Source organism: Natrix helvetica (assembly GCF_964273705.1).
Source record: "Natrix helvetica genome assembly, chromosome: 1".
Taxonomy (NCBI): Eukaryota; Metazoa; Chordata; class Lepidosauria; order Squamata; family Natricidae; genus Natrix; species Natrix helvetica.
Window position 1 is genome coordinate 188,876,132 of NC_138548.1, and position 25,807 is coordinate 188,901,938.

The 25,807-nt window shown below is 47.2% G+C and overlaps 1 protein-coding gene across 1 annotated transcript in view; it reads left to right on the top strand.

Moving 5' to 3' along the window:
* ATIC (5-aminoimidazole-4-carboxamide ribonucleotide formyltransferase/IMP cyclohydrolase) overlaps window positions 1-25,807 on the top strand; it is an 82,386-nt gene that overhangs the window by 19,216 nt on the left and 37,363 nt on the right. The window contains exons 6-11 of the mRNA XM_081967103.1: window positions 10,461-10,612; window positions 10,717-10,873; window positions 22,859-22,984; window positions 23,223-23,330; window positions 23,689-23,774; window positions 24,991-25,080. Coding sequence (XP_081823229.1) covers window positions 10,461-10,612; window positions 10,717-10,873; window positions 22,859-22,984; window positions 23,223-23,330; window positions 23,689-23,774; window positions 24,991-25,080 — 719 coding nt within the window. The remainder of the gene's footprint in view (window positions 1-10,460; window positions 10,613-10,716; window positions 10,874-22,858; window positions 22,985-23,222; window positions 23,331-23,688; window positions 23,775-24,990; window positions 25,081-25,807) is intronic.

Genomic DNA, 25,807 nt, shown 5'->3' on the forward strand with positions numbered 1-25,807 from the left:
TCAGCTTCCCCTTGTTCGCTGTTGTGCTCAGACAGTTTGCAGGATCCCCTTGGTAGAGCAAATATTCCTTCTCCGAGTTGACCTTTTTGCAGAGATGTTGCTTTATGTAAGGGCTCCTCTCCTAACTTAAGAAAGTGAAGGCTCTTTAAAGAGAAAATTTCAAAAGTAACCTTTTATTAAGAGGAATGGAGGCCATTAAATTCAAAGCAACATCTGAATCCCCTTAGACAATGTAAGTAGAATTAAAGCAGTAGAGACCCCTCCCATTAGTTAGAATGCAGATTTTAGCCAATACACAAGTGTGAAGATGTTTCCTTTATCAACTGCCCTGAGAACCGAATAAACATACATTCCCATGTCTATCTTCCGTTAGACATTGAAGTGAAATGTCCCACATGGCCATCATAAACCTTCCCCCCAAAAGTGATGGGATCTCAAGGCATTTCAGCACCAGGAAACCAGTTGTAAAGTATCAGTTGTCACAGGCAGTGCTAATAAATAGATTCCAAGCCCCCCCCCCCCAATTGAATTGCAGTATCACTTTTAGGGCTCTGACAATTTCATTCAAGAACTAAGCATTACATGATAACTCTCTCCAATATTCTTCCTGATACTTTCCTAATGGTCAGTAAGAACTGAAGGGTAGCTAAACCTCTTGTGCCTTCTTCAATCTTATGAAAGAGAAAGTTATCACCCGCTTTCTTGAAAGAAACACATTGCAGGTTGTCTTCCAAAATATGTTGTGAAAATGAAAATCATTACTACTTTGAACCTTTTTCAAATATATGCTGATAGTAAAGTATTGCAATAACAATATGAACTCCAGTGGTCCAAAATACCTTTTGTACTTCAGTTTTGGTTTTTATTTTTAATCATTTGCTTGGGTCAGTGGTTCATAGAGAATGGTTTTCTTCTTTCTTTGATCTGATAAATCCTCTCTCATTAGCTGAAGTGTGACCATTCCTTTGACTTTTTCAATAACTTCTATAAGCATGCACATGCTACAAATGTATGCCAGGTTGTATGTATGCAGGAACTGATTTATCCCACAAGCATTGTAGGCATGATGACAGTTTCCCATATCTTCACAGTTGTTATTTCAGATTCCACTAGTACAGTGGTGGGCAACCTTTTTTTTCAACTGAGCCAAATCTCGCCAAAACCACGATTGAAATTTACTTTGAGAGCCACATTTTTAAAACCGAAAATACAAAGGATGGTACACTGTTTTCAGTTTCAATAAGTTTTTATTGAGAATATTCTGCATGCAAGTATCCACATAGGTCGGGAGGATACAAATAACACAACTAATAAAACAAAAACTTTAGAACGATATTATTTATCGATAACGTTAAATTCCGTAAAATTTGCCTTACAATGTAGAGAAAATTACATCCTGACATTGACTGACAAAGTCACAACCACTAATGTGAACATTGGCCTTGCATTTCCTTGGATAGTTTGAGTAAGTCAGGTTTGTATGTTGTTGTTTTTAATTTCATCTCTCTCTCCCACTTTCTTTTTTTCTTTTTCTTTCTCTCTCTCTCTCTGGCTCTTTGTCTCTCTCTCCCTCCCTCCCCCATCTCTGTCACTCTGTGTGTGTGTGTGTGTGTGTGTGTGTGTCTGTCTCTGTCTCTCCCTCTGTCTCTCTCCACTCCCTTCCTCTCTCTCTGTCACTCTGTGTATGTGGGTGTGTCTGTCTCTCACTCATTCACTTAATCACTCACTCTGTGTGTGTCTCTCTGTCTGTCTATCTTTCTCTCCCTCCCTCCCCCTCTCTGTCTCTCTCTGTCTGTCTGTGTGTGTGTGTGTCTGTCTGTCAATCTCTCTCTGATTCCCTCACTCACTCCCTCTCTCTGTTCCTCTCTCTGTCTGTCTTTCTCACTCACACACACACACACACACACTGTGGTCACCTTGTTGAGTGTTCCAATCACATTTGAAACACTCAACAACTGGCCTGCATTTATGGTATTTTGCAGCATTCTGCAGTCATAGGACCAAAATTGGTTGTCACTCGCCCGGGCTTTTGCAGAAGCTTCCCTCCGAAGCCCGAGAGGAGGGAGGGGAGCGGGCACCCGGCACACAGAAGAGCCACATTAAAGGGTGTAAAGAGCCGCATGTGGCTCCCGAGCCGCGGGTTGCCCACCACTGCACTAGTAGAAGGATTTTGTTTGTTCTTGTTCAGGCTAGCCAAGTGCATACAGTTAAATTAGAGGGAAATACCTTCAGGAATTTTGGCAAACTGCAATTAGTGCACCCTGTTTGCTTGGTAAGTTATTGCAGTATGGGCATATATTAAATAGAGACTATACAGTGAGGTCTAGAAATATTGGGACATCGACACAATTCTAACATCTTTGGCTCTATACACCACCACAATGGAGTTGGAATGAAACAAACACAATGTGCTTTAACTGCAGACTGTCAGCTTTAATTTGAGGGTATGTAGATCCAACTCAGGTGAACAGTGTAGGGCTTACAGCAGTTTGCATATGTGCCTCCCACTTGTTAAGGGACCAAAGGTAATGGGACAGAATAATAACCATAAATCAAACTTTCCCTTCTTAATACTTGGTTGCAAATCCTTTGCAGTCAATCACAGCCTAAAGTCTGGAACGCATAGACATCACCAGACGCTGGGTTTCATCCCTGGAGATGCTCTGCCAGGCCTCTACTGCAACGGTCTTCAGTTCCTGCTTGTTCTTGGGGCATTTTCCCTTCAGTTTTGTCTTCAGCAAGTGAAATGCATGCTCAATGGGATTCAGGTCAGGTGATTGACTTGGCCATTGCATAACATTCCACTTCTGTCCCTTCAAAAACTCTTTGGTTGCTTTTGCAGTATGCTTTGGGTCATTGTCCATCTGCACTGTGAAGCACCATCCAATGAGTTCTGCAGCATTTGGCTGAATGTGAGCAGATAATATTGCCCGAAACACTTCAGAATTCATCCTGCTGCTTTTGTCAGCAATCACATCATCAATAAATACAAGAGAACCAGTTCCATTGGCAGCCATACACGCCCACGCCATGACACTACCACCACCATGCTTCACTGATGAGGTGGTATGCTTAGGATCATGAGCAGTTCCTTTCCTTCTCCATACTGTTCTCTTCCCATCACTCTGGTACAAGTTGATCTTGGTCTCATCTGTCCATAGGATCTTGTTCCAGAACTGTGAAGGCTTTTTAAGATGTAATCTGGCCTTCCTGTTTTTGAGGCTCACCAATGGTTTACATCTTGTGGTGAACCCTCTGTATTCACTCTGGTGAAGTCTTCTCTTGATTGTTGACTTTGACACACATACACCTACCTCCTGGAGAGTGTTCTTGATCTGGCCAACTGTTGTGAAGGGTGTTTTCTTCATCAGGGAAAGAATTTTTCGGTCATCCACCACAGTTGTTTTCCATGGTCTTCCGGGTCTTTTGGTATTGCTGAGCGCACCGGTGCATTCCTTCTTTTTGAGAATGTTCCAAACAATTGTTTTGGCCACCCCTAATGTTCTTGCTATCTCTCTGATGGGTTTGTTTTGTTTCTTCAGCCTAATGATGGCTTGCTTCACTGATAGTGACAGCTCTTTGGATCTCATCTTGAGAGTTGACAGCAACAGATTCCAAATGCAAATAGCACACTTGAAATGAACTCTGGGCCTTTTATCTGCACATTGTAATTGGGGTAATGAGGGAATATCACACACCTGGCCATGGAACAGCTGAGAAGCCAATTATCCCATTACCTTTGGTCCCTTAACAAGTGGGAGGCACATATGTAAACTGCTGTAAGTCCTACACCGTTCACCTGAGTTGGATGTACATACCCTCAAATTAAAGCTGACAGTCTGCAGTTAAAGCACATTATGTTTGTTTCTTTCCAACTCCATTGTGGTGGTGTATAGAGCCAAAGATGTTAGAATTGTGTCTGTCACTGTGTTTATTTGGTTTGCCAGCTCTGCCTACATTCTGAATTATACGGCAGAATGAACTGTCTCTTATCAGCAATGATTTACAATCACATACCTTCTTTCCTTTCCTTCCTTTGTCTGTATGCCAGGCAGACAAGGGCTTTGCCAAGATGTAATTATTAGCTTAGTAAGTTTGTATTTTTACTTTCTTTACAATTAAAATGTTTTTCTTAGATTATGCCTCAGGTTTATTTTTTCTTTATTTCAAAAGTATACTTCAAGGTTTGCCAAGATCCATACATTAATTTCCAGGGTGGAATTCACACCCTGACATATGGTAGCACAGAGGATGGTTAATCTATGGCTTTTCCTTGCTAGTTATACTTGAAGATAAATGCCTAGGCTAATTAAGACAGATGATTTATCTAGCGACCGAGATATGCTGATTTAAATCGCTTCTAAGATGCCTAAGTAAAAAAAGCTTAGAATACATTCTGATGGCTCCAGCCTCTCCGATGGAGAAGAGAAAAACATTTTATACAGATTTGCAACTCTTGAAGCCCCCTTTGCTCCAGCAACCGGACCGGGTGGAGAATCTGCTGTGGGAGAAACACAGATCTTACACAGATCTCAATAAGATAAAGCTGCTTTTGAAGGTGATGCGTTCCGACCGAGATCAGTAACACCTCCTTATAATTATGCATGCTCCCAAACACTTCTTAGAAATTTTGAAATGCTCGGTGCCAGGCCAAACCTTTCACAGCCAGAGAAATTTCACTCCCACACAGAGGGAGAAATGTATGATTCTCTCCGAAGCTCTGAGCAAGCTATGAAAAGCTATCGTGATCACATAGAATTCTTTGAACATGAGCTATTTCAAGCTAAAAAGGTCTATTCCATGCTCAAGTCAGAGAAGAGGGATTCGCATGTTTTGCAAATTTCTGAAAACTCCATTTATTTATTTTTATTTATTTTATTAAATTTGTTAGCCGCTCCCTCTCCACAAAGGGACTCGGGGCGGCGTACAATAAATAAAAACACATATTATAAAATTACACATTGTATGGAGGAGGTATAAAACACAATACAATATTATAATAAAATAGAAATATTAAAATAAGTTAAATAAAAACCCCAATGGAAATTACAAGTTTAAAAATTTAAAAATTGCCAGGAGGAATAAAATGGAGCTATGGTTGAGCCAGGCCTGCTAGTTGATAAAGGTGGGTCTTGAGTTTTGAACGGAAGGAGCGGAGGTCGGTGCTAATCCTAATATCCGGGGGGAGGTCATTCCAGAGGGCTGGGCCCATCACAGAGAAGGCCCTACTCCTGGGTGCCGCCCTCTGGCACTGCTTAGTGGACGGCACCCGGAGAAGTCCCTCTGTGAGAGCGAATTGGTCGTAGGGATGTATGGGGCAGGATGCGATCCCGCATGTAGCTAGGTCCTGTGCCATGGAGCGCTTTGAAGATGGTAATCAATACCTTGAAACGCACCCGATAGACCACAGGAAGCCAGTGCAGCTCGCGCAGGAGAGGTGTTATATGGGAGTATCTCGTACTCCCCATAATCACCCGTGCGGCCGCGTTCTGGACCAGCTGCAGTCTTCGAGTGCATCTCAAGGGAAGCCCCATGTAGAGAGCATTACAGTAGTCTAGGCGGGACGTCACCAGCGCGTGAGTGACTGTGCGAAGGGCATCCCGGTCCAATAGGGGGCGCAATTGGCGCACCAGGCGAACCTGGTGGAACGCCCCCCCTCGCCACGGCTGCCACATGGTCATCCATGGACAGCCGGGCATCCAGGAGGACGCCCAAATTGCGCACCCGTTCCATGGGGGCCAGTTGCTCGCCCCCAATGGCCAGTGTTGGAATTAGCTGGTTGAACCGGGGGGCCGGAAGCCACAGCCACTCTTGGAGGGGTTGAGTTTGAGTCGGTTGTCACCCATCCAGACCCGTACGGCTTCCAAACACCGGGACATCATTTCAACGGCCTCGTTGGGGTGGTTCGGGGTGGAGATGTACAGCTGTGTATCATCAGCGTACAGATGATATCCCACCCCAAAACCACGGATGATCTCACCCAGCGGTTTCATATATGTGTTGAACAGGAGAGGCGAGATTACTGACCCCTGCGGCACCCCACAAGTGAGAGGCCTCAGGGACGACCTCTGCTCCCCTGCCAACACACGCTGCGTCCGGTCGGAGAGGTAGGAGCAGAACCACCGTAGAACGGTGCCCCTTACCCCCAGCCCCTCCAGCAGGTGCAGGAGGATACCATGGTCGATGGTATCAAAAGCCGCTGAGAGATCTAATTGGACCAGGATAGAGGAACAACCCCTATCCCTGGCCCTCCAGAGATCATGTACCAACGCGACCAAGGCCGTCTCTGTGCTGTGCCCGGGTCGGAAGCCGGACTGGCGCGGGTCTAGATAATCATTCTCCTCCAGGTGACGTGGGAACTGTTGGGCCACCACACTCTCTACAACCTTCGCTAAAAAAGGAAGGTTGGAGACAGGACGGTAATTGGCTAGCTCCGTTGGGTCCAGGGAAGGCTTCTTGAGTAAGGGTCTCACAACCGCCTCTTTCAAGGCGGCCGGTAAGAACCCCTCGCCCAATGAAGCGTTCACTAGCACCAAGAGCCAGTCTCGTGTAACCTCCCAGGATGCCAGTACAAGCCAGGAGGGACACGGGTCCAATGAACATGTGGTGGCTCGTAGTCGCCCGCGTAACCTGTCCAAATCCTCGATGGCAACCAAGTCAAACTCCTCCCAGAATGGTCTCTCAAGACTCGCTTGGGGCACCCCTCCTAGCCCACTGAGTGGGACCCATTCCCTCCGGATTTGAGCGATTTTATCCTGCAGATATTTCCCAAATTCCTCTGCCCTGCCCTGTAAAGGGGCTTCCCGCGGTCTCTGCGAAAGAAGAGAGCGGGTCACCCGAAACAGGGCGGCAGGGCGGTTGGGCGGTTATCTGCGGATGCAATAAGGGCAGCACAATGTCGACGTTTGGCCGCTCTTATTGCCACAAGGTATGTCCTTAAGTAGGTTCGTACCTGTGTTCGGTCAAGTTCGGAACGGGAGGATCTCCATCGGCTCTCTAGGCGTCTCTTGTGGCGTTTCATCACCCTTAGCTCCTCGGTAAACCAAGGGGCCAGGGTGGTTCGTTGCTGCAGGAGAGGCCGCAAAGGCGCCACCCGGTCTATGGCCCCGGCAGCCGCATTATTCCAGGCGGCTACTAGGTCCTCTATCCGGGGGCGGGTCAGGTCTACAGGAGGTGGCCCAAGCTCCGTCTGGAACCTTTCCGGTTCCATCAGGCGCCTGGGGCGGAACCATCTAGGACATTCCGGTTCCGCCTCCCCGCGGCGGGGGGTAGCACCAGGGAAGTCAAGTCGGAGAAGTGAGTGGTCTGACCATGACAGGGGAGTAATAGCTATGTCCCCTATTCCCAGATCACTCGTCCACTGGTCAGAGACAAAAACAAGATCCAGTGTGTGGCCTCCCTCGTGTGTGGGACCCTGAATTAACTGAGTCAGGTCCATGGCTGTCATGGAAGCGATGAACTCCTGAACCACCTCAGATGCTTCTCCCACCGATGGCAGGTTGAAGTCCCCCATGACCAAAAGTTTGGGGGTCTCAACTGCCATCGTTGCGATCAGCTCGAGGAGCTCAGGCAGGGCCGCTGATGTATAGCGAGGAGCCAGGTATACAATCAGCAGGCCCAACTGTCTCCCTGGGCCCCATCTCACAACAAGGGATTCACACCCGGATGTCTGTGGCACAGTGAACTCTCTCGGCTCCAGGTCTTCCCGGATAATTACCGCTACCCCACCGCCCCTACCCTGGGCCCGTGGCTGGTGGAATGCACGATAACCTGGTGGGCACATGTCCACAAGGGATACACCTCCCTCGTGGCCCAACCAGGTCTCTGTTATTCCTGTGAGGTCCGGCTCCCCCTCCAAAATCAGGTCATTAATGAGGGGGGCCTTGTTAACAACGGACCTCGCATTGCATAACATCAGCCTAAGGCCCTGGCTCTGTAGATCCTGGCCACCTAGCGTGCGGGGATTGGTACAAGCGACCGGGTGTAACCAACAACCACTGTCTCCCAACCGACTGCAGGTTCTTAGTCTGTCCTCGCACCCACCCCTCCCCACAACAGTTGGTATAACAGAGCCCTGTACTGGAATGCTATTATCACTCTCCTCCCCCACTCAGCTCCCTCCCCTCCCGACCACACCTGTTTGCCTGGCTCTACTTTCCCTCCTGGCCTGAATCCCCTTCCCCGCTACCCTGGAACCCCTTAAAACTGTTAAAAATTGATTAATTAAAAACCCCCTTAATTTCCGCTTTCTCCATCTTGCCTTCTTCCCCAAAGCCTAAGACACACCCCCTGGAGGATATTATGTCAGGCAAATCAGAACAGAGAGCTGTGCACACGTCACAATTGCCACGTGATCTCCTTTGTTTTCCAATTGCACATGCCAGGCAGGCAGAAATATTACAGGCAAAAGATGTAACCACAGCACCATCTCCTGGCAGAAATAATTTACTACAGAGAGCTGATATGCATGTTAAAATTCAAGAGCAATTCCAATCACTGCAACAGACTCTTTCACACATGTCATTAGATTACTAAAACATTCAGGCTGAAACGCAACAAGTGCCTCCACAAGCCCAATTTTCAGCGCCCCCTGGTGGTGTTGGAGCCTTCTCAGATGGAACACGACAGTACTTAGTGCAGCTTCCAGCAAGCCATGCTTTTATTCCTGCTCAAGCACCAGCCTCAGCTGTTAGATTTCAGCAACAACAGGTTCAGCAACAAGCATTTTTACCTGCACAGCAAGCTTTTCAAATGCACATTCCTCAACAGGTATTTTCTGTCGCTCCATTGACTGGTGAGTCAAAACTAAAAATGTCAGGACAGAATTATAAGGCCTGGGTCAGTGAGGTTTCACTTTTGCTTCGCAGAGAAGGTATCCATTGTATGGTGTTTAATCCTCCTGCCCAGCCATGGACTCCTGCAATAAGAGACTTAGAGACTAAGGCTTGCACAACATTATTGATATCCATGGATACTGAACTGCAGGTTATTTTTCCGCCTCATGCAACAGCCCAACAAATTTGGGCCCAATTGGAAAATTGATACAGGCCCGTTTCAATCGGATCTTCATGTTTGCTCATGTCTGAGTTCCATGGTTCAAGATTGAAACCTGGTGAACAAATTGGTGGACATTTAACCAAACTGAAAGGAATGAGAAAAGAATTGGGAGAAAGAGGCCATTTTATTGACAATGTTCAAATGATCAGCATTATCATTAACTCATTGAATTATGAATGGAAAGATGCCATTGCAAAGATTAACCACATGCCTATTGCTCAACGCACAGTCGATAATATTTGCAGGTTCTTAATTAAGGAGGAAGCTTTAATTTTAGCCATGCCGCATTTGCGAGGGCCACCCGCGTCGAGAGCTCCAGCGAGACGTCCCTTCCGAGGAAGAGCCTACTCTCCAAGGATGCCAAGATGCTACATCTGTAACCGTGTGGGACATGACACCCAGGATTGTCCCCAACAAGTTCCAGCTCCTGTCACATACCAGCCCAGAGGAACAGACTCCAGAGGCAGACATAGAGGCGGCAGACAAGGTCGTCGTGATCCAAGGCATGATCCGCAAGTTCCACTCGCCACATTGGCCTTAACCAACGATTCACAACCTGATCCAGAGTACGACAGACGGCTTCTGTGGACTTTGGACAGTGGCGCAGCGTTGCATGTTACCTACAGAAAGGAAATCTTCACAGAGATGCACAAGCCTGAACCTGAACTACGTGAACTTTATTCTTTCTCCAATCATCCTTGTAAGGTCATGGGAAAAGGAACTGTTTATGTTGAAGAGCTCGATGCACTCATCCCTGATGTTTATTACATACCTTCAGCAACCAGTAATTTGCTTAGTCAGTCACTTGTCTAGAATGTTAAAGTTCCAGGTACACCACCTCGAAAAAGCAAGTTACATAGTTAAAAATGGATAAATTGTTGCTGAAACTATGCTAATTGGTGGTGTTTATTACATAAAACCAAAACCTAAAACTCAAGCACCGGCAACTATACAAACTCGAAAAGAGGAGAGCACAGGCGCAGAGAGAGATGCTTCAGTGAGAGATCCTGTTGCTACTCCAAAGGCTCCTAAAGCCAACAAACAGAAAATAAGGAAGCAGGTTACTCAGAGCAAGCCTGAGGTTCCTCACAAAAGTGTTAATGTTGAAAATTCAGTAACTGGTAAACCTTTGCATTCCAGGTGTATTCACAAGTGGCATAAAAGATTGGGGCATGCCAGTTACCATCATGTTAGGAAAATGCTGGAGTTCGCAAAAGGTTTGGATCTAAAGGGGTGTAAGGTGTTTTTGGATTGTGCAGTTTGCAGGAAAGCTAAATCCAAAGCAGCAACCATCCCCCAAAACACTGGAAGTCGAGGACTATCTGTGCTTGATTGTAGGTGTGAAAGGTAGTGAACTCTAAATGTTGAATATGATATTTTCTATGCTTCCATTTTTATCACAGGAGGTGTTGCTTTACTGAGAGCTGCAGCAAAGAATCATGCCCGGGTGACAGTTGTTTGTGATCCTGGGGATTATACTAATATAGCAAAAGAAATGAAAAACTTCTCTGATAATGATACCAGTTTGGAAACTCGGCGTCAGTTGGCTTTAAAGGTAAAGTGTACTTATGACAACCTATATAATGTGCCTGTTACACAGAGAATGTTCATATTTTCATTACTTTGATGACAGCTGCATCTTTCTCACACTTCTTATAGGCCTTTACTCACACTGCTCAATACGATACAGCAATTTCTGACTACTTTAGGAAAGAGTACAGCAAAGGAGTATCTCAACTTCCACTGAGATATGGCATGAATCCCCATCAAACTCCTGCTCAACTCTATACTTCAAGGCCTCAACTTCCTCTCTCAGGTAGGAGGCATTCAGAATCCATTTTGAAGGCACTCCAGCAGTATCGTTAATAAATAGCAATATTGTTCAAAATATTATGTTATGTAATAACAGTAATTTTATCTGGTAAGTCACACCCATTGTTTTCATTTTCCTAATAGCTTAAGCTTAAAACTGCCTATGTTTTTGAATTTAAATCTTCAGCACTTGATGAGCAAGTGCTACAACATATTATGGTCTGGCTAAAGTTTTCTTATGTGAAGAACAGAACAAGTGTCCAGAGGACCCCCAGTCTTCTAGGGGACCCTGTGGGAGGAGTCATCGATGGGATATTCTCAGACCCCATTTGCCTTGAGACTGAGGTTAAATTGAGGCCACTCCCCTCTGCCTCACTTCCAGGCTCCCAGTTTAATCTCAGTCTTTCAGCCTAATAGGAGACTTATTTCTTGGCTCCTGGTTTTCTTAAACTTAGTGTGAGAATTTTCCATCCTTGCCTCCCTTGTCTTCCCTGTGTGCTTGTGACTGCACTGGCTAATAGCCAGGCTTTGCAGGGGCGCCTTAAGACTGCTGGCAGTCATTGGGGAGCCTCCGAAGCCAGGCGGCAGGAGATCCGAAGAGGTGCTGCATCACCAGTCCATCGGGGGTCGCTGGAGCTCTGTCGGGCCTCTGGAGGCACTGGTGAGGCAGAGCTCCTGAAGGAATTGGGCCACGTGGTCGGTGGCCGCCATCTTGACCCTGTGCCGGCTTCCGGGAAGACGCACATGGCCGGGGCAGCCATTGGAGCTCCACAGGCGGCCACGTGCAGAGGCACTCTCCCGGTGAATCGGGGAACTGCCTCCAGCTGCTTTTTCTGCGTTCCAACTTCGAGCCGCAGATCGGCAGCACAATCGAGCCACGGATCGGCAGCGCCATCGGGGCTACGTGCACGGAGTCACAGGGTTCATCAGGATCGCTAGCAGCCTAAATTTAACTGAGGAGTGGAGGAGGCTGCAGAGAGCCTTGTGAGATGGTCAGCGGAGCTGTGAGTTCCTGCGGCCTTGGGGAAGCCTTTTTAATGATGGACGCCACGAGACGACCAGGCGCGGCAGCACCGGATTCCCCTGTGGATCCTGAGCATGGCGAGGGAACTTCCAGGGGCCCCTCTACGACCAGAGAGAGGGCCTCGGGCAAGAAGCCCACCTCCAAGTCTGCGACAGCAGGGCGCTCTTACAGGGGCCATGAGGGTGTTTCCACCAGGGCTTCCTTAAGAAGGACCATGGACTGCATTAGCCCTCCCCCCTCCAGGTCCCATTTGCCCCTTAGGCTCATGCCCGTTACTGAATCCCCTCCTAGATCTTGGGGATCTTCTGGGCGGGGTTTCCATGTCCCCTCCTATCACCCTGAACATTCTGGGGAACAGAGAGAGGATCCTTTTGGCAGGCAGGCTGCTGGGGTAAGCAGACCTAGACTTGCTCCTCAAGCTGCTGAGGCAGAGCCAGTTTTGGGGCCTCCCACCTTTTCCCCGGCCTTTCCTGAGCTTCCAGAGAGGTTTCAGCAGATTATTGCCCAGGCAATTTCTCAAGGTATTGCTATAGGCATGCAGCAAAAATCTAGATCCTCTAGGAGGAGTTCTTCTCGTAGGACACCGGGAGGTCATCCAAACCAGCCCGCAACCCCTTCTGCTCGTGAGCATAGGTAGATCTCCCCTTCTACATACAGCCAGTGAAGATTCTGTGTTAGATGAAGGGGGTCAGAAGGATGTTGGTTTTTCTGATGATGAATATCCTGTTCCAAAGGATTCCGTGTTCACTGGTCTTTTCCCCTCCTCTCAATTTGGTTCCCTTCTTCGCAAGGCCAAGGGCATTACTGACTTGCAGGTGGTTCCCGCAGCTGTGGGCACGCCGGCTACCCCGACTCCTAGTACAAAGAAGGGGCTGTTCCACAAGCTACCAGTAGAGAAGGAGGAGATTCCTACTCCCCCTATGTTCATGGAGGTTCTCAAGTCTCAGTCTCTGCGGTCTTTCCTACGATTGCCTTTTTTTTACTTTTATTTAGATTTTTATACCGCCCCCTCTCCCCAAAGGGACTCGTTTTTATAACCTTGATCCTAGTTTCTCCCAGGCTTTACAGATTGCGACAGTAGATACACCTGTGCTGGCTTTGGCGTACTCTTCGTCTCTGGTAGCAGGTGACATCGCCAGCAACCTTAAGGCGGAGGACAGGAGAGCTGAGATGACTCTGCGCAAAAACTTCCAGGCGGCCATGTGGGTGATCATGGCGGTGGCCGCGGCCTCCTTCAATAGGTCTACCTCCTTCTGGCTGACCAGATGCAGGAGAGGGTTCCAGCTACGGAGGTACATCTCTTGCAGGACATCGCAAAGCTTACTGTGGCCGCTCAGTTCTCAGCAGATGCCACGCTTGATGCGATCAAATATGCATCCAAGATGCTCGCCACATTGGTGGCGTCCAGGAGACTTCTGTGGCTCCACAGTTGGCAGGGGGATGATCGGTCCAAGTGGAACCTAGCAGCAGCGGAGTGTTCCGGCGACAAGCTGTTTGGAGCCTCCCTGGATCCTCTTCTGATGGAGGACAAGAATAAGCGTAAGATCCTTCCTTCTACCCGCTTGGAGATATCCAAGCGGGCAGAGCAAAGGTTGACGCCCTACCAGAGGAGGCCTGCATACCAGCCTCCAGAGCAGGACTACCAACAGCAACAGAGGTACCCCCCCCCCCCAGGTACCCTCAGCAGGGGGATAGACAATATTATAGAGACAGAAATCATTACCAACAGCCCAAGAAGCGAACCTTTCGAGGGGGCGGCAGCCATTCCTTCTAGAGGAACAAGTGATCTGGGCTCAGATCTTCCTATTGGCGGTCGCCTTGCCCATTTTGCGGACCGCTGGAACCTCATCACCTCTGATGAATGGGTCCTTCACACTGTTCATTGTGGGTTACATTTGGAGTTTCGTTCTCACCCCCCTTCTCGTTTCCAGCTTTTCTCCTCCTCTCGGAACCCGGTGAAGCACGAGCTTATGCGCAAGGCCATTCAGCACCTGCTGCATATTCAGGCCATGGAATTGGTTCCGGAGGACCAGAAAGGTTCTGGTTTCTATTCCAATCTTTTTGTTGTTCCAAAGAGTTGAGGGGAGTTGGAGAGCCATTCTGTATTTAAAGTTGCTCAACTCTAGACTGGTTTACCGGAAGTTTAAAATGGCTTCCTTGAAGTCTATCTTTGAGGGGATCAGAGTTGGGGATTTCCTGGGCTCCATTGATCTTACGGAGGCCTATCTCCATATACTGATTGCACCAGACCATAGGAGGTCCTTAGATTTTCCTACCGGGGGGGGGGGGGTCCATTATCAGTACAGGGCCCTTCCCTTTAGACTGGCTTCGGCCCCCAGGACTTTCACCAATGTGTTGGCGGTGGTCACGGGTCACCTCAGATCCCTCCCGATCCGAATGCAATGTTATTTGGACAATGTCCTCGTACAGGCGCGTAGCCCTAGGGCTGCGGAGAAGGACCTTTAGGTCACCATCCGGACTTTGCAGTCCTTGGGTTTCTCGGTAAATTTCGAGAAGAACCAGTTAGAGCCCTCTACTTGCAACATCTGGGAACGGTCTTTGACATGGAGGAGAGTAGGATGTTCCTATCAAAAGATCGTAGGGACAGTATCTGTCAGTTAGTCCAGCAGATTCGTAGGGCGCAATCTGTTCCTGCAGTGTTGCTCTTGCATCTGCTGGGGAAGTGCATCTCCTGCATCGCGATCGTTCCGTGGGCCTGGCTTCACTCCAGGGAGCTGAAGTGGCTACTGCTTCCATACCAGAGGGACGGTGCCAGCGACGTGACGTTCCAGATTCCAGTTCCACCCCACGTCCAGCTGTCTCTGCGCTGGTGGACGTCTCCCGCCATGGACAAAGGTGCTCTGTTCAGAGAACCAGACAGGTTGGTGTTGACGACCAATGCGAGTCTCTTCTGTTGAGGGGTGTATCTAGACTCCCAACTGGCCATTGGTCGGCCTCTGACTTGCATCAGAACATCAACTGGTTGGAGCTCAGGGCGATCAGAGCCTTCTGCCATTTCAAGGAAAAGGTCTCTGGACAACACATGCTGGTTCTGACGGACAACATCGCTGCGAAAGCGCATGTCAACAAGCAGGGGGGCACCCACTCGAAAGCCCTTTGGAACGAGGCTGCGAAGTTGGGGAATTGGGCGGAACGTCATCTCCTGTCACTGAGGGCGGAGCATATCTCGGGGGTGGACAACCTGCAAGCCGACTGGCTCAGCTGAGCAACAGTGGACCACGGAGAATGGCAGCTGCTTCCCGAGGTCTTTGACAGGATCTGCCAGAGGTTCAGTAGGCTGGTGGTGGATCTGTTTGCCATGCCAGCCAACGCGCAGGTCCAGAGGTTCATCTCCTGGTACCCAGCTCGGGGTACGGAGGACGTGGACGCCCTGTGGTGTCGTTGACCAGAGGGCCTCCTGTATGCCTTTCCCCCCTCTTCCACTCATTCCCAGGGTTCTCAGGAAGCTGGAAGCTGGAAGCGGAGGGGGCGGAGGTCATCCTAGTGGCTCCTTACTGGCCCCATCGACCTTGGTTCACGGATCTGATACATCTGTCGGTTTCCCCCTACTGGAGGATACCTCGGGAGGAGGTGGCTCTATGCCAGGGAACCCTGCTCCATCAGCCCCAGTGGCTCCAGCTGACCACTTGGCGTTTGAGCGGGAGCAGCTGAGGGCGGCCCAGTTCTCAGCTAGGGTCATTAGGACTATCGAGGCCTCCAGGAGGAAGTCCACTACCCGCATCTACGATGCCACTTGGGCTGCCTTCGTGTATTGGTGCTGTCGCACGCAGGTGGATCCGGCACAAGCCTCGACACCTCAGATGCTGAGTTCCTGCAGGACGGGCTGGACAAAGGGCTTTCTCACAACACCCTCAGGAGGCAGGTTGCGGCATTAGTAACGGTTCTGGGGGGGTTGGGATCCCATTCCTTAATGTAGGACCCGATCATTAAGAGGTTTCTCTGGGGGCTGCTAACCTTAGGCCTCCTGTGGTCCATCGTTTTCCCACATGGGACTTGCCAATGGTCCTGCAGGCGCTGACGGGCTCCTTTCGAGCCATTAAGGACGGTGAGTCTGCAGTTCCTCACCTTGAAGGTGGTGTTCCTGGTGACCATTACTTCTGTCAGGCGCATCTCTGAGATGAATGCACTGGCCTCCAGGGAGGATCTCTGCACATTCCATGAAAACAGGGTTGTCCTCAGGCTGGACCCTTTGTTTTTACCCAAGGTCAATTTCCCGTTCCATACGATGCAAGAGGTGGTCCTGCCGGACTTCTGTCCGGCACCCTCCAGGGAAAGAGAATGCTCCTGGCATTGCCTTGATGTGAGGAGGATGTTGCGCATTTATCTTAAGCATACCTATCCCTTCCAGAGATCGGAGGCATTGTTCGTTTCCTTTCAGCCTTCCACCCTTGGGGCCAAGATATCCTCAGCTACCATTGGTAGATGGATTAGGATGGATCGTCGCCTCCATGTCTTGCGTTTTCAGGCGGTTCCAGGTGGTTAATAAATTTAACATGTACCTCCCTTGGAACATTATGTGTTCTAGCATATGCTGAATTAATCCTGTAAACCAGATCCATATCCCACCACAACTGTTCTTTATTTCTCTTAATATATTCTGCTAAAATTGTACTCATAATATCCTTCATTTTCATTTTCTGTCTCTGGTAGGTTCTGGAATCTGAGAAAAAAGGACATTCTTTCAAGTTCTATTTTTGTCATAAAATTTTTCAATTCTAAATTTCCCTTCCGGATTGCCATAACCTCCTCCCCCAATCCAGCTGCGCCCTTCTCCAAAACCCAAATTCTTTGTTTATTTTCTGTTAAATGTTGTTGTACAGCTCTGAGTTCATCTTTAAGATCTGCCACCTCTTTTAAGCTCATTTTGACCCCTCATAATTTCCTGAAACATTTGGTTAACAGATAGTTCTTTTGAGCTCTCTCCAGGCCCTTCTTCTTGTAACAATGAAGTAATCTTCAGCAGCAATCATAAGTATGAATCAGTTGTCAAGCATCTGAATTTTGATCACATGACCATGGGGATGCTGGAAAGGTTATAAGTGAAAAACTCTCATAAGTTACTTTTTTCAGTGCCATTGTAACTTTCAACATTCACTAAACTAACTGTTGTAAATCGAGGACCACTTGTATTCTTCACAGCAATACAAATATGCTTTGACCTCTCTCCCCCCACCTCTCCATAGTATTGCTCTTCTTTTTATAATTTATCCTGTTTAATCATCACAACCAAAAGTCAAAAGTTCATTTTTTATTTTTATGCAAAAAATCCATAGGAGACTTTCAGTCAGCAATAAATGTAGATAATGTATTTTCTCTAATCAAAGAAGTTAATTTATCCATTTCAGCAATATCTGTCAATTTGATCAATCATTTTTCCATAGTGGATAATGTGGAGTCTCCGAAGTAAGGCATGGGAGGAGTCACATATGGGTATTATAACAGCCCTTTTGCCCTGGGCCGGAGGCAAAAACACTGCTTCTGGGCCGAAGGCTGAGGTAAATCTTGAGGCCACCCCTCCATACCTCCTCTGACCTCCCAGATTAACCTCAGCCTTCGGCCCAGAAGCAGTGTTTTTACCTGACTCTCCCTCACTTCGTAGACTTCTAGGTTTTTTGCTAAGGTTTTTTCCTTTTTCTAGTTCTAGGTTTTTTCCCTAGGCCTTTAGGTTTTTTTCCTTTTTGGTTTTACCTTCGGATCTGCTCCTCTCTCCACCCGTGCTCAGCGCTTCTGGCAGGCAAGCCGCGCCGCGTACCAGCGTGACTCCCAAGCAGCCGGATGGCCGTGTAAAGCGGGAAGTAGCCGCTGCGCCACAAGGTCCATGGGGATGACTACAGGACCTCCAGGAGACCTCCGCAAGGCACCAGCGATCGAGGAACCGGCCAGGGCCTTCCTCCACCATTCCCAAGCCATGGAGGAGATCGGGTCGCAGTTCGGTGGCCATTTTGGATTCCCCGCCATCTTGGAGCACGTGGGAGAGTGCATGACCCTCCCACGGAGGCTGAGAGTGCTCAGAAGACACCGCTGTAGCTGGAAGAGGCTACAAGAGGAGGCCTTAACTTTGCCGGCAATCCGGGGAGGGCCCAGAATCAGCGGTGAGCTGGCAATCGAGGCGCAGAGCGGTGCCAATCCTTGGAAGAGCGTGGGGCTTGGAGGATCAAGCCACATAGAGAGAAGAGGCCGGCAGGGAGAGAGGAGGTGGTACAGTAACCATGAGTACTATGGCAGAGGTGGCGAGGAGCGGGGGTGCCGGGCCTAGATCCCCAGGGGATTCGGATCCAGGTGAGGGGACCTCCAGGTGGGTTCCCCCAGTCCCCAGAGGCAGGTCCCCCACCAAGAAAGGCACCCCCAGGCCCCATAGGAAGGGAACCTCTGGGAAGGAGGTTCGAATTACCAGGGCCTCTGCAAGAAGGTTTAGGGCCACCATCAGCCCTTCCCCTTCCAGATCTCACTCCTCCCGCAGGCTTCCTGTTCTGGAAGACAAGAATAAGCAGAAGGTCTTCCCGGCCACGACCAGAAGGTCAGAACACTGACCGGTCCCATACCCCAGGAGAGCATCTTATCGCCCGCCTGACACGGACCCCCAGAATCAGAGGTACCCGGTTCCCAGGTTCCACAGGCAGGGGGACAGGCAGTTCTCTAGGGACAGATTCAGAGGTCAGCAGGAGAGCAAGCGGCCCTTTCGAAGAGGGGGCAGTCACCCTTTCCGCAGGTTCAAGTGATCCGAGCGGGGATCACCCCATTGGCGGTCGCCTCTCCTTATTTGCGGATGCCTGGGATCGCGTCACATCGGACGAGTGGGTCCTCCAGACGGTCAAGCTCGGGCTCCAGCTAGAGTTCCGCTTGCAGCCCCCAAATAGATTCCGCACCTTCGCCTCCTCCGCCAAGGCCATAAAACACCTGTTTGACATCAGGGCTATAGAGAGAGTACCAGAGGGGTAGAAGGGTTTTGAATTCTATTCAAACCTGTTCCTGGTTCCTGAAAGTTCAGGGAGGTGGAGGGCCATCTTGGACCTTAAACTGCTCAGCTCCAGAGTGGTCTACCGTAGGTTCAAGATGGTCTCGCTGAAGTCCATCCTAGAGGACATCAGACAGGGCGATTACCTGGCTTCCATCAATCTCACGGAGGCTTATTTACATATCAGAATCGCCCCAGAACATCGTAGATTCCTCAGATTCTCCCATGAGGGCAGCCACTTCCAGTATAGAGTCCTCCCCTTCGGACTGCCTCAGCTCCCAGGACCTTTACCAAGTCCGTCTCCATTGCTACCTGGATGACATCCTAGTCCTAGCCAGGTCTCCAGACATGGCTAGGCAGGACCTGGGTCTCACCACCGACACGCTAAGGTCCCTGGGGTTCTCGATCAATCTCGAGAAGAGTCACCTAGCCCCTACTACCAGACTCCCAACACCTAGGGTCCATTATAGATTAGTTGTCTGGAGAGGTTTTCCTTTCCTGGGAACGTAGGGACAGCATCGTCCATCTGGTCCAGGAGATACGCAGGTTACGCTCTGTCCCTGTAGTTCTTCTTTCCCGGCTCCTTGGGAAATTCATTTCTTGCATAGGGATCGTGCCTTGGGCTCATCTCCACGCCAGGGAGCTCCAGTGGTTCCTGCTCCCACACCAGAGAGCCGGAACAAGCGACGCCAGCTTCAAGGTCCGGGTGTCACCCCAAGTTCAGTTGGTCTTACCTGAACTGCATGTCTCGAAGATGGCGTGGGAGTAGTCACTTCCCCCCCGTTAGGGCGCCCCGCACCAGGGGCCTGAGGTAGCTCAGCGGTCAGTCAGGGACCAGGCAGGAAGGATGTGTGTTTCTTATCTGTCCCTTCCTTTCCAGGTTCTTTGCTATGACCATTGGTTAATCTGGGAGGTCAGAGGAGGTACGGAGGTGTGGCCTCAAGATTTACCTCAGCCTCCAGGGCAAAAGGGCTGTGATAATAAATACCATATGTGACTACTCCCACGCCATCTTCGAGACGTGCAGTTCAGGTAAGACCAACTGACAATCTTTCCATCTCTGTGTATACAGAACTGTCACTGCTGTGATTAGATATTGAAACAATCTTCCAATATATGGCTGTCTATTAATCCTAAAAAGAATGTTTCTGGTTTCAATATTAATTTTTAAAATTCTCTGTACCAAAGCAAGTATTTGGATCTAATTTTTTTAAGCTTTTTTACATCAGGAGTGATAAAATGTCCCTTCATGTTGTTCACATTTCAAAATACATTTGAAGTACTGTATTTTTTGGAGTGTAAGACACACTTTCCTCCCCTAAAAGAGGGTGAACATTTGGGTGTTTCTTGGATGTGTCTTGCATCCGTGTGTCACGTTTTCGGGCAGTTCCAGGCGGCGGGGATTGGCGGCAGCCTCACTTCCACTGGATTTTGATAATGAGCAGCACAGATCTTTATATATATTTAAAACAAACCCTATCACCCTATGCACCTTTAACTGAAGCGGGTGGGATGGGGGATTATTTTCATGGGGGCAGAAGAGAGACATGGCATTGAAGGCTCCACTCCCAAGATGCCCCCTTCATCTTAGCTATACCCATAGTCGTTAAAAGCCTGGATTTCTCACAACAAGAAATCTTGTTTGCAACACCGTCAAATGCACAGGTCCAGAGGTTCATCTCTACATTCCCACCTTGGAGAGCAGAGGAAGTCGATGCCCTGCGATGCAGATGACCAAAGGGACTCCTCTCTGCCTCCCCCACCTTCCCCTCATTTCTGGAATCCTGAGGAAGTTGGTGTCGGAAGGGGCGGAGGTGATAGCAGTGGTTCCCTACTAGCCCCAGTGGGCTTGGTTCGCGGATCTCATAGATCTGTTCATGTCCCCCCATTGGAGGGGGGAGGTGACTGCGTCAGGGGACCCTGAGTCATCCAGAGCCCCAGTGGCTTCAATTGACCATCTAGAGCTTGAGCGGAAACAGTTGAGGGCAGCCAATTTCTTGACCAGGGTGATCAGGACCATTGAGGCCATAAGGAAGCAATCTACCACTCACATTTACAATGCAACTTGGTCCTCTTTGTGTCCTGATGACGGCCCACGCGGCTGGACCTGGTGACAGCTTCGGCACCGCAACTGCTGGAGTTTCTCCAGGATGGCTTTGAGAAAAGGCTTTTCCCACAATACTCTTAGGAGACAGGTTGTGGCACTGGGGGGGCTCATTCCTCAGTGCACCATCCGGTTATTAAGAGGTTTTTTCAGGGGGCAGCTAATCTTCGGCCTCCCGTGGTTCATCGATTCCCCACATGGCGCCGGCCCACAGTTCTTCAGGTGCTGACTGAGGCACCCTTCGAGCCTTTAAGGATGATGAGCCTTCAGTTTCTCACCCTTAAGGTAATCTTCATGAATTGCATCTCATTTGGAAACCAAGGACCCAGAGTATGGAGGAAGAATGGAGAGGCAAAATCAAGCACGCTAATCCCATGGTCATTGAACCAGTTTTTGGTGCTTTTGGCAAAAGTTGCTCTCATCAGAAAAGAGGACTTTGGACCACTGAGCAACAGGACTTTGGACCACTCTGCTTCATTAAGACCAGGGTCAACGCAGCCATCTACCAGGAGATTTTGGAGCACTTCATGCTTCCTTCCGCAGACGAGCTTTATGGGGATGCTGACTTCATTTTCCAGCTGCCCACACTGCCAAAAACACCAAAACCTGGTTCAATGATTGTGGGATTACTGTGCTTGATTGGCCAGCAAACTTGCCTGACCTGAACCCCATAGAGAATCTATGGGGCATTGCCAAGAGAAAGATGAGAGACATGAGACCGAACAATGTAGAAGAGCTGAAGGCCGCTATTGAAGCATCTTGGTCTTCTATAACACCACAGCAGTGCCACAGGCTGATAGCTTCCATGCCACGCCGTATTGAGGCAGTAATTGCTGCAAAAGGGGCCCAAACCAAGTACTGAATACATATGCATGCTTATACTTTTCAGAGGTCCAATATTGTTCTATGTACAATCTTTGTTTTATTGATTGCATGTAATATTCTAATTTTCTAAGATGGTGGATTTGAGGTTTTCATGAGATGTACACTATAATCATCACAATTATGACAAATCATGGCTTGAACTATCTTGCTTTGCATGTAATGAGTCTTTTCTCATATATTAGTTTCACCTTTTAAGTTGCATTACTGAAATAAATGAACATTTGCACGATATTCTAATTTTTCGAGTTTCACCTGTATACCATAAGTCTTTCTATCCATTTTAAATCTTTCAGATAACTGTTCATGAGAGAACCATTGGCAACTACAATTAGTCCTTTACTTATAAGTTTGTTCAGTGAGCTCTCGAAGTTAACAACTGCACTGTCATATGATAACATATGACCATTTTTCACACTTAATTACCTTTGCAGCATCCCCATGATCATGTGATTTACATTTGGATGCTTGACAAGTGCTTCATAATTACTGATCTTGCTGTGTCCCAAGATCATGGAATAACTTTTGCAACCCTCTGACAAGTAAAACCAACGGAGAAACCAGATTTATTTAACAATCGTGTTACTAATTTAACAACTGCAGTGATTCATTTAACAGATTTGGCAAGAAAAGTCTTAAATGGGACAGAATGCACTTAACAAATTTCTCACTTAGCAACATAAATTCTGGGCTCAATTATGATCATACGTCAAGGACTACCTCTATATTCTTCTGCTATAGTTGTTTTTTTATTTGATTGTAAATTTCCCTTGATAATTTTCCAGTAAGTCCTTATAATGTCAACCATTTATCTTTATTGGCACTTCTCTCTTACAATATGGATCTCAGCTCGATCCATAAAGGGGTTTTCAGGCACAGTTTATAGCTATTCACAACTGGTGTTCTGAACCTGAATTGATGACAGATATAGTCTACACATGCTTGTGGTGTTGTCTTGCAGAATGGCTTTTATAGCTGAGTGAGCTTTTTCATCTCTTCACAGTTCTGAATGGTTCCCCAGGGTTTATAAATCTATGTGATGCTCTGAATGCCTGGCAGTTGGTCAGGGAACTGAAGCATGCATTGGGCATTTCCGCTGCCTCTTCATTCAAGCACGTCAGTCCAGCAGGTAATATTGAACTTCCAAGTTCTTACTTACCTTTTTCTGAGATGTTGTAAAAAAAACATGTCAGGGTTTTGGCTAAAGAAATTGACTTTCTAATAAAGTTGTGTACAATATAATGAAAAATAATGATGTGCATTTTTTAAGTGGAATAGAAACAATCATGGGTCTCAGGACAACATGTGAAATATTGTTACACTTTTTGATCTCTGAAGAGCGGCTTTTACTGTCTTTCACTTACTAGGTGCCGCTGTTGGTGTGCCTCTCAGTGAGGAAGAAGCTCAGGTCTGCATGGTGCATGACTTGTACTCTACTCTAACACCCTTGGCAACCGCATATGCCAGAGCAAGAGGTGAGTGGAGTCTCAAAAGAAGACCATATTTTCATTTAACTTTTTGGTTAGAATTACTGCTCTTCTTGTCTATACTGCTGGCCAAACTGTTTAAGGCATTTTCTCACATTTCTTTCAGAAATGACGGACAACCTCATGCTGTTCAGTTACTTTATAAATGCCAGTTGCTATGAAGTAGTTGAAAAATACCTGATTTGTCAAGCAGCAAATAAAGAAATAGCTTCTACATATTTTAAAGCTCTAAAGCTGGATCCAGCCTGTGGCAGGTTCCATCCAGTTGCTGTGTTCTTTCTTCTATATATAACATGGGTCTTACCCAATGAGAGTTTCTTAGTTTGAAAACATTACTTTTTTCCAGGTGCTGATAGGATGTCATCTTTTGGGGATTTCATTGCTTTATCTGATATCTGTGATGTTCCTACAGCAAAGATCATTTCAAGGGAGGTCAGTAACTAGCATTTTTTTCTACAGTCATAATTGCAGTTGAAAATAACTATACCAAGGTATGATTGCCCAGAGTAACCTTGTAAATTATTAATAAAGTAAATAAATAAATAATAATGATATTTATTATAGTTAGTTGGGGGACTTCATGGGTCAAAAAGGGTATCTTAAGCTTTGTGAAACATTAATAGATTGATTTTGTCCTCCTCAGTCTCTCAAATAAGGCTAGTTTTTGTCCATACCCGCAACAACCAAAACACAAGCTGTAAACTTACAGGAGATCAGAACATCATGGTTACATACCCTGTGGTTCTAATAATGATCCTTGCCATAGTAATTATGTGCTCCTACATTAGAGAATTAGTCTTACCCTGCTTAGTATTTATAACAAAGTGGAAATTGGGAAAGTAGTGCTTTCAAATATGGAATTGTAAAAGAACTTTATGAAAAGGAAAAGGATGTTGAGAAGAGTTTAATTCTGCAGTGCGAAGTTTAATTAAACAGATTAATAGAGTTGGAAGGACCTTGTAGGTCATCTAGTCCAACCCCCTGCCCAATCAGGAGACCTTACACCATTTCTGACAGATGGCAGTCCAGTCTCTTGAAAGCTTCCAGTTATGAAGCGCCCACAATTTCTGAAGGCAAGCTGTTTCATTGGTTGATTGCTCTCACTGTCACAAACTTTCTCAGAAGACAAGAAATCTATAGTCAGCGGGCAGAGAACTTCTAGGCTGAACAGCTCCAGTGCAAGTTGTGAGGAACCCCACACGTGTATTCCAAGATAGGACTTTGGATCCACAGCCAACAACAAAGGCATGACTTTGCATGGAATACAGCTACTAAGCCACCCCCCCTCATTTGTTGAAGCAAATTGGGTAACATCTCTATTTTGCAAATCTAGTTGCCTCCACTGTTCAACCTACTGTGATGAAGTGAATCTGTGCCATACATTTAAGCAAAATGACAAGATGTTCAGAGTACCAGTCAGTCAAACCTCCAAATTCTTCATTCCATTTCCCGTCCTCTGATTTTTTTCTCTCCTTCACTTTCCATACTCAGTCATACTGGTTCTTTTGAGTTCCTCCTTATTACCAGTAGCATAATTCTGGCTGTTCCTTTGTACTGTACATAAATATTGCTGTTTCTGCTATGTAAAAATCAGTACTCAAACTTTGTTGTCTTGTTCCATTTGATGGTTTAACCTTTATTTTTGTAGGTGTCTGATGGGATTGTGGCTCCAGGCTTTGATGAAGAAGCTCTCAAAATTCTATCCAAAAAGAAAAATGGCAGCTACTGTGTACTCCAGGTCAGTGTTTTATTCTTGAGGATAATTAATTTAAATATGTTGTCAGCGTTCCAAATATCATGCAGAATTAAATCAGAGTCCAAGGCAGAGCTATCCTTAAAGTTCCAATTTAATAAGACAGACATGTTGGCACATCTGTAGAAAATCCCAAATCTAAAGCTTCCTGGGATTCCACCCAGTTGAAAGTTCATGATCTTATCCCCACACCCATAAATCCATCACATGGTCCAATCTTCTTCGGCCACGCTGGCATTTCCACCCATCTAGTTCCGGTCAGATGCAGAGGTGCGGAGACAAAAGATGACTTGATTTCTAGAAAGGAATGACAACAACACATTCTACAATTCTACTCCTTACTATTCCCCCTCCCAATTACTACACTAATGAAACAGTATAGGAAAATAAGAGAGTGTGTGCCTGGCCAAAAATCCTAAAAGGAATATAACTGCAGGCCTGACATGTGTCTTATTTCCATTGTGCCCCTCAGTCTAAAATCTGATTTTTTGATTTGCCATTTCCCAAAGTGTTCATACAAATGAAGCTTAAAAAGATATGAACTCTCATTCTTAAACCTCTTTAAACTGCTTGCAAGGTTTTTTTTTTACTAGAGCATCAAATGTTTTTTACTGTTAATGTAGTACATTTGAATGTCTGATCAGTCCTGATTGATCATCTCTTGGCTGCATGTTCCCTCCCCCAGTACCTCACATAAGCTCCCTAAAACTCC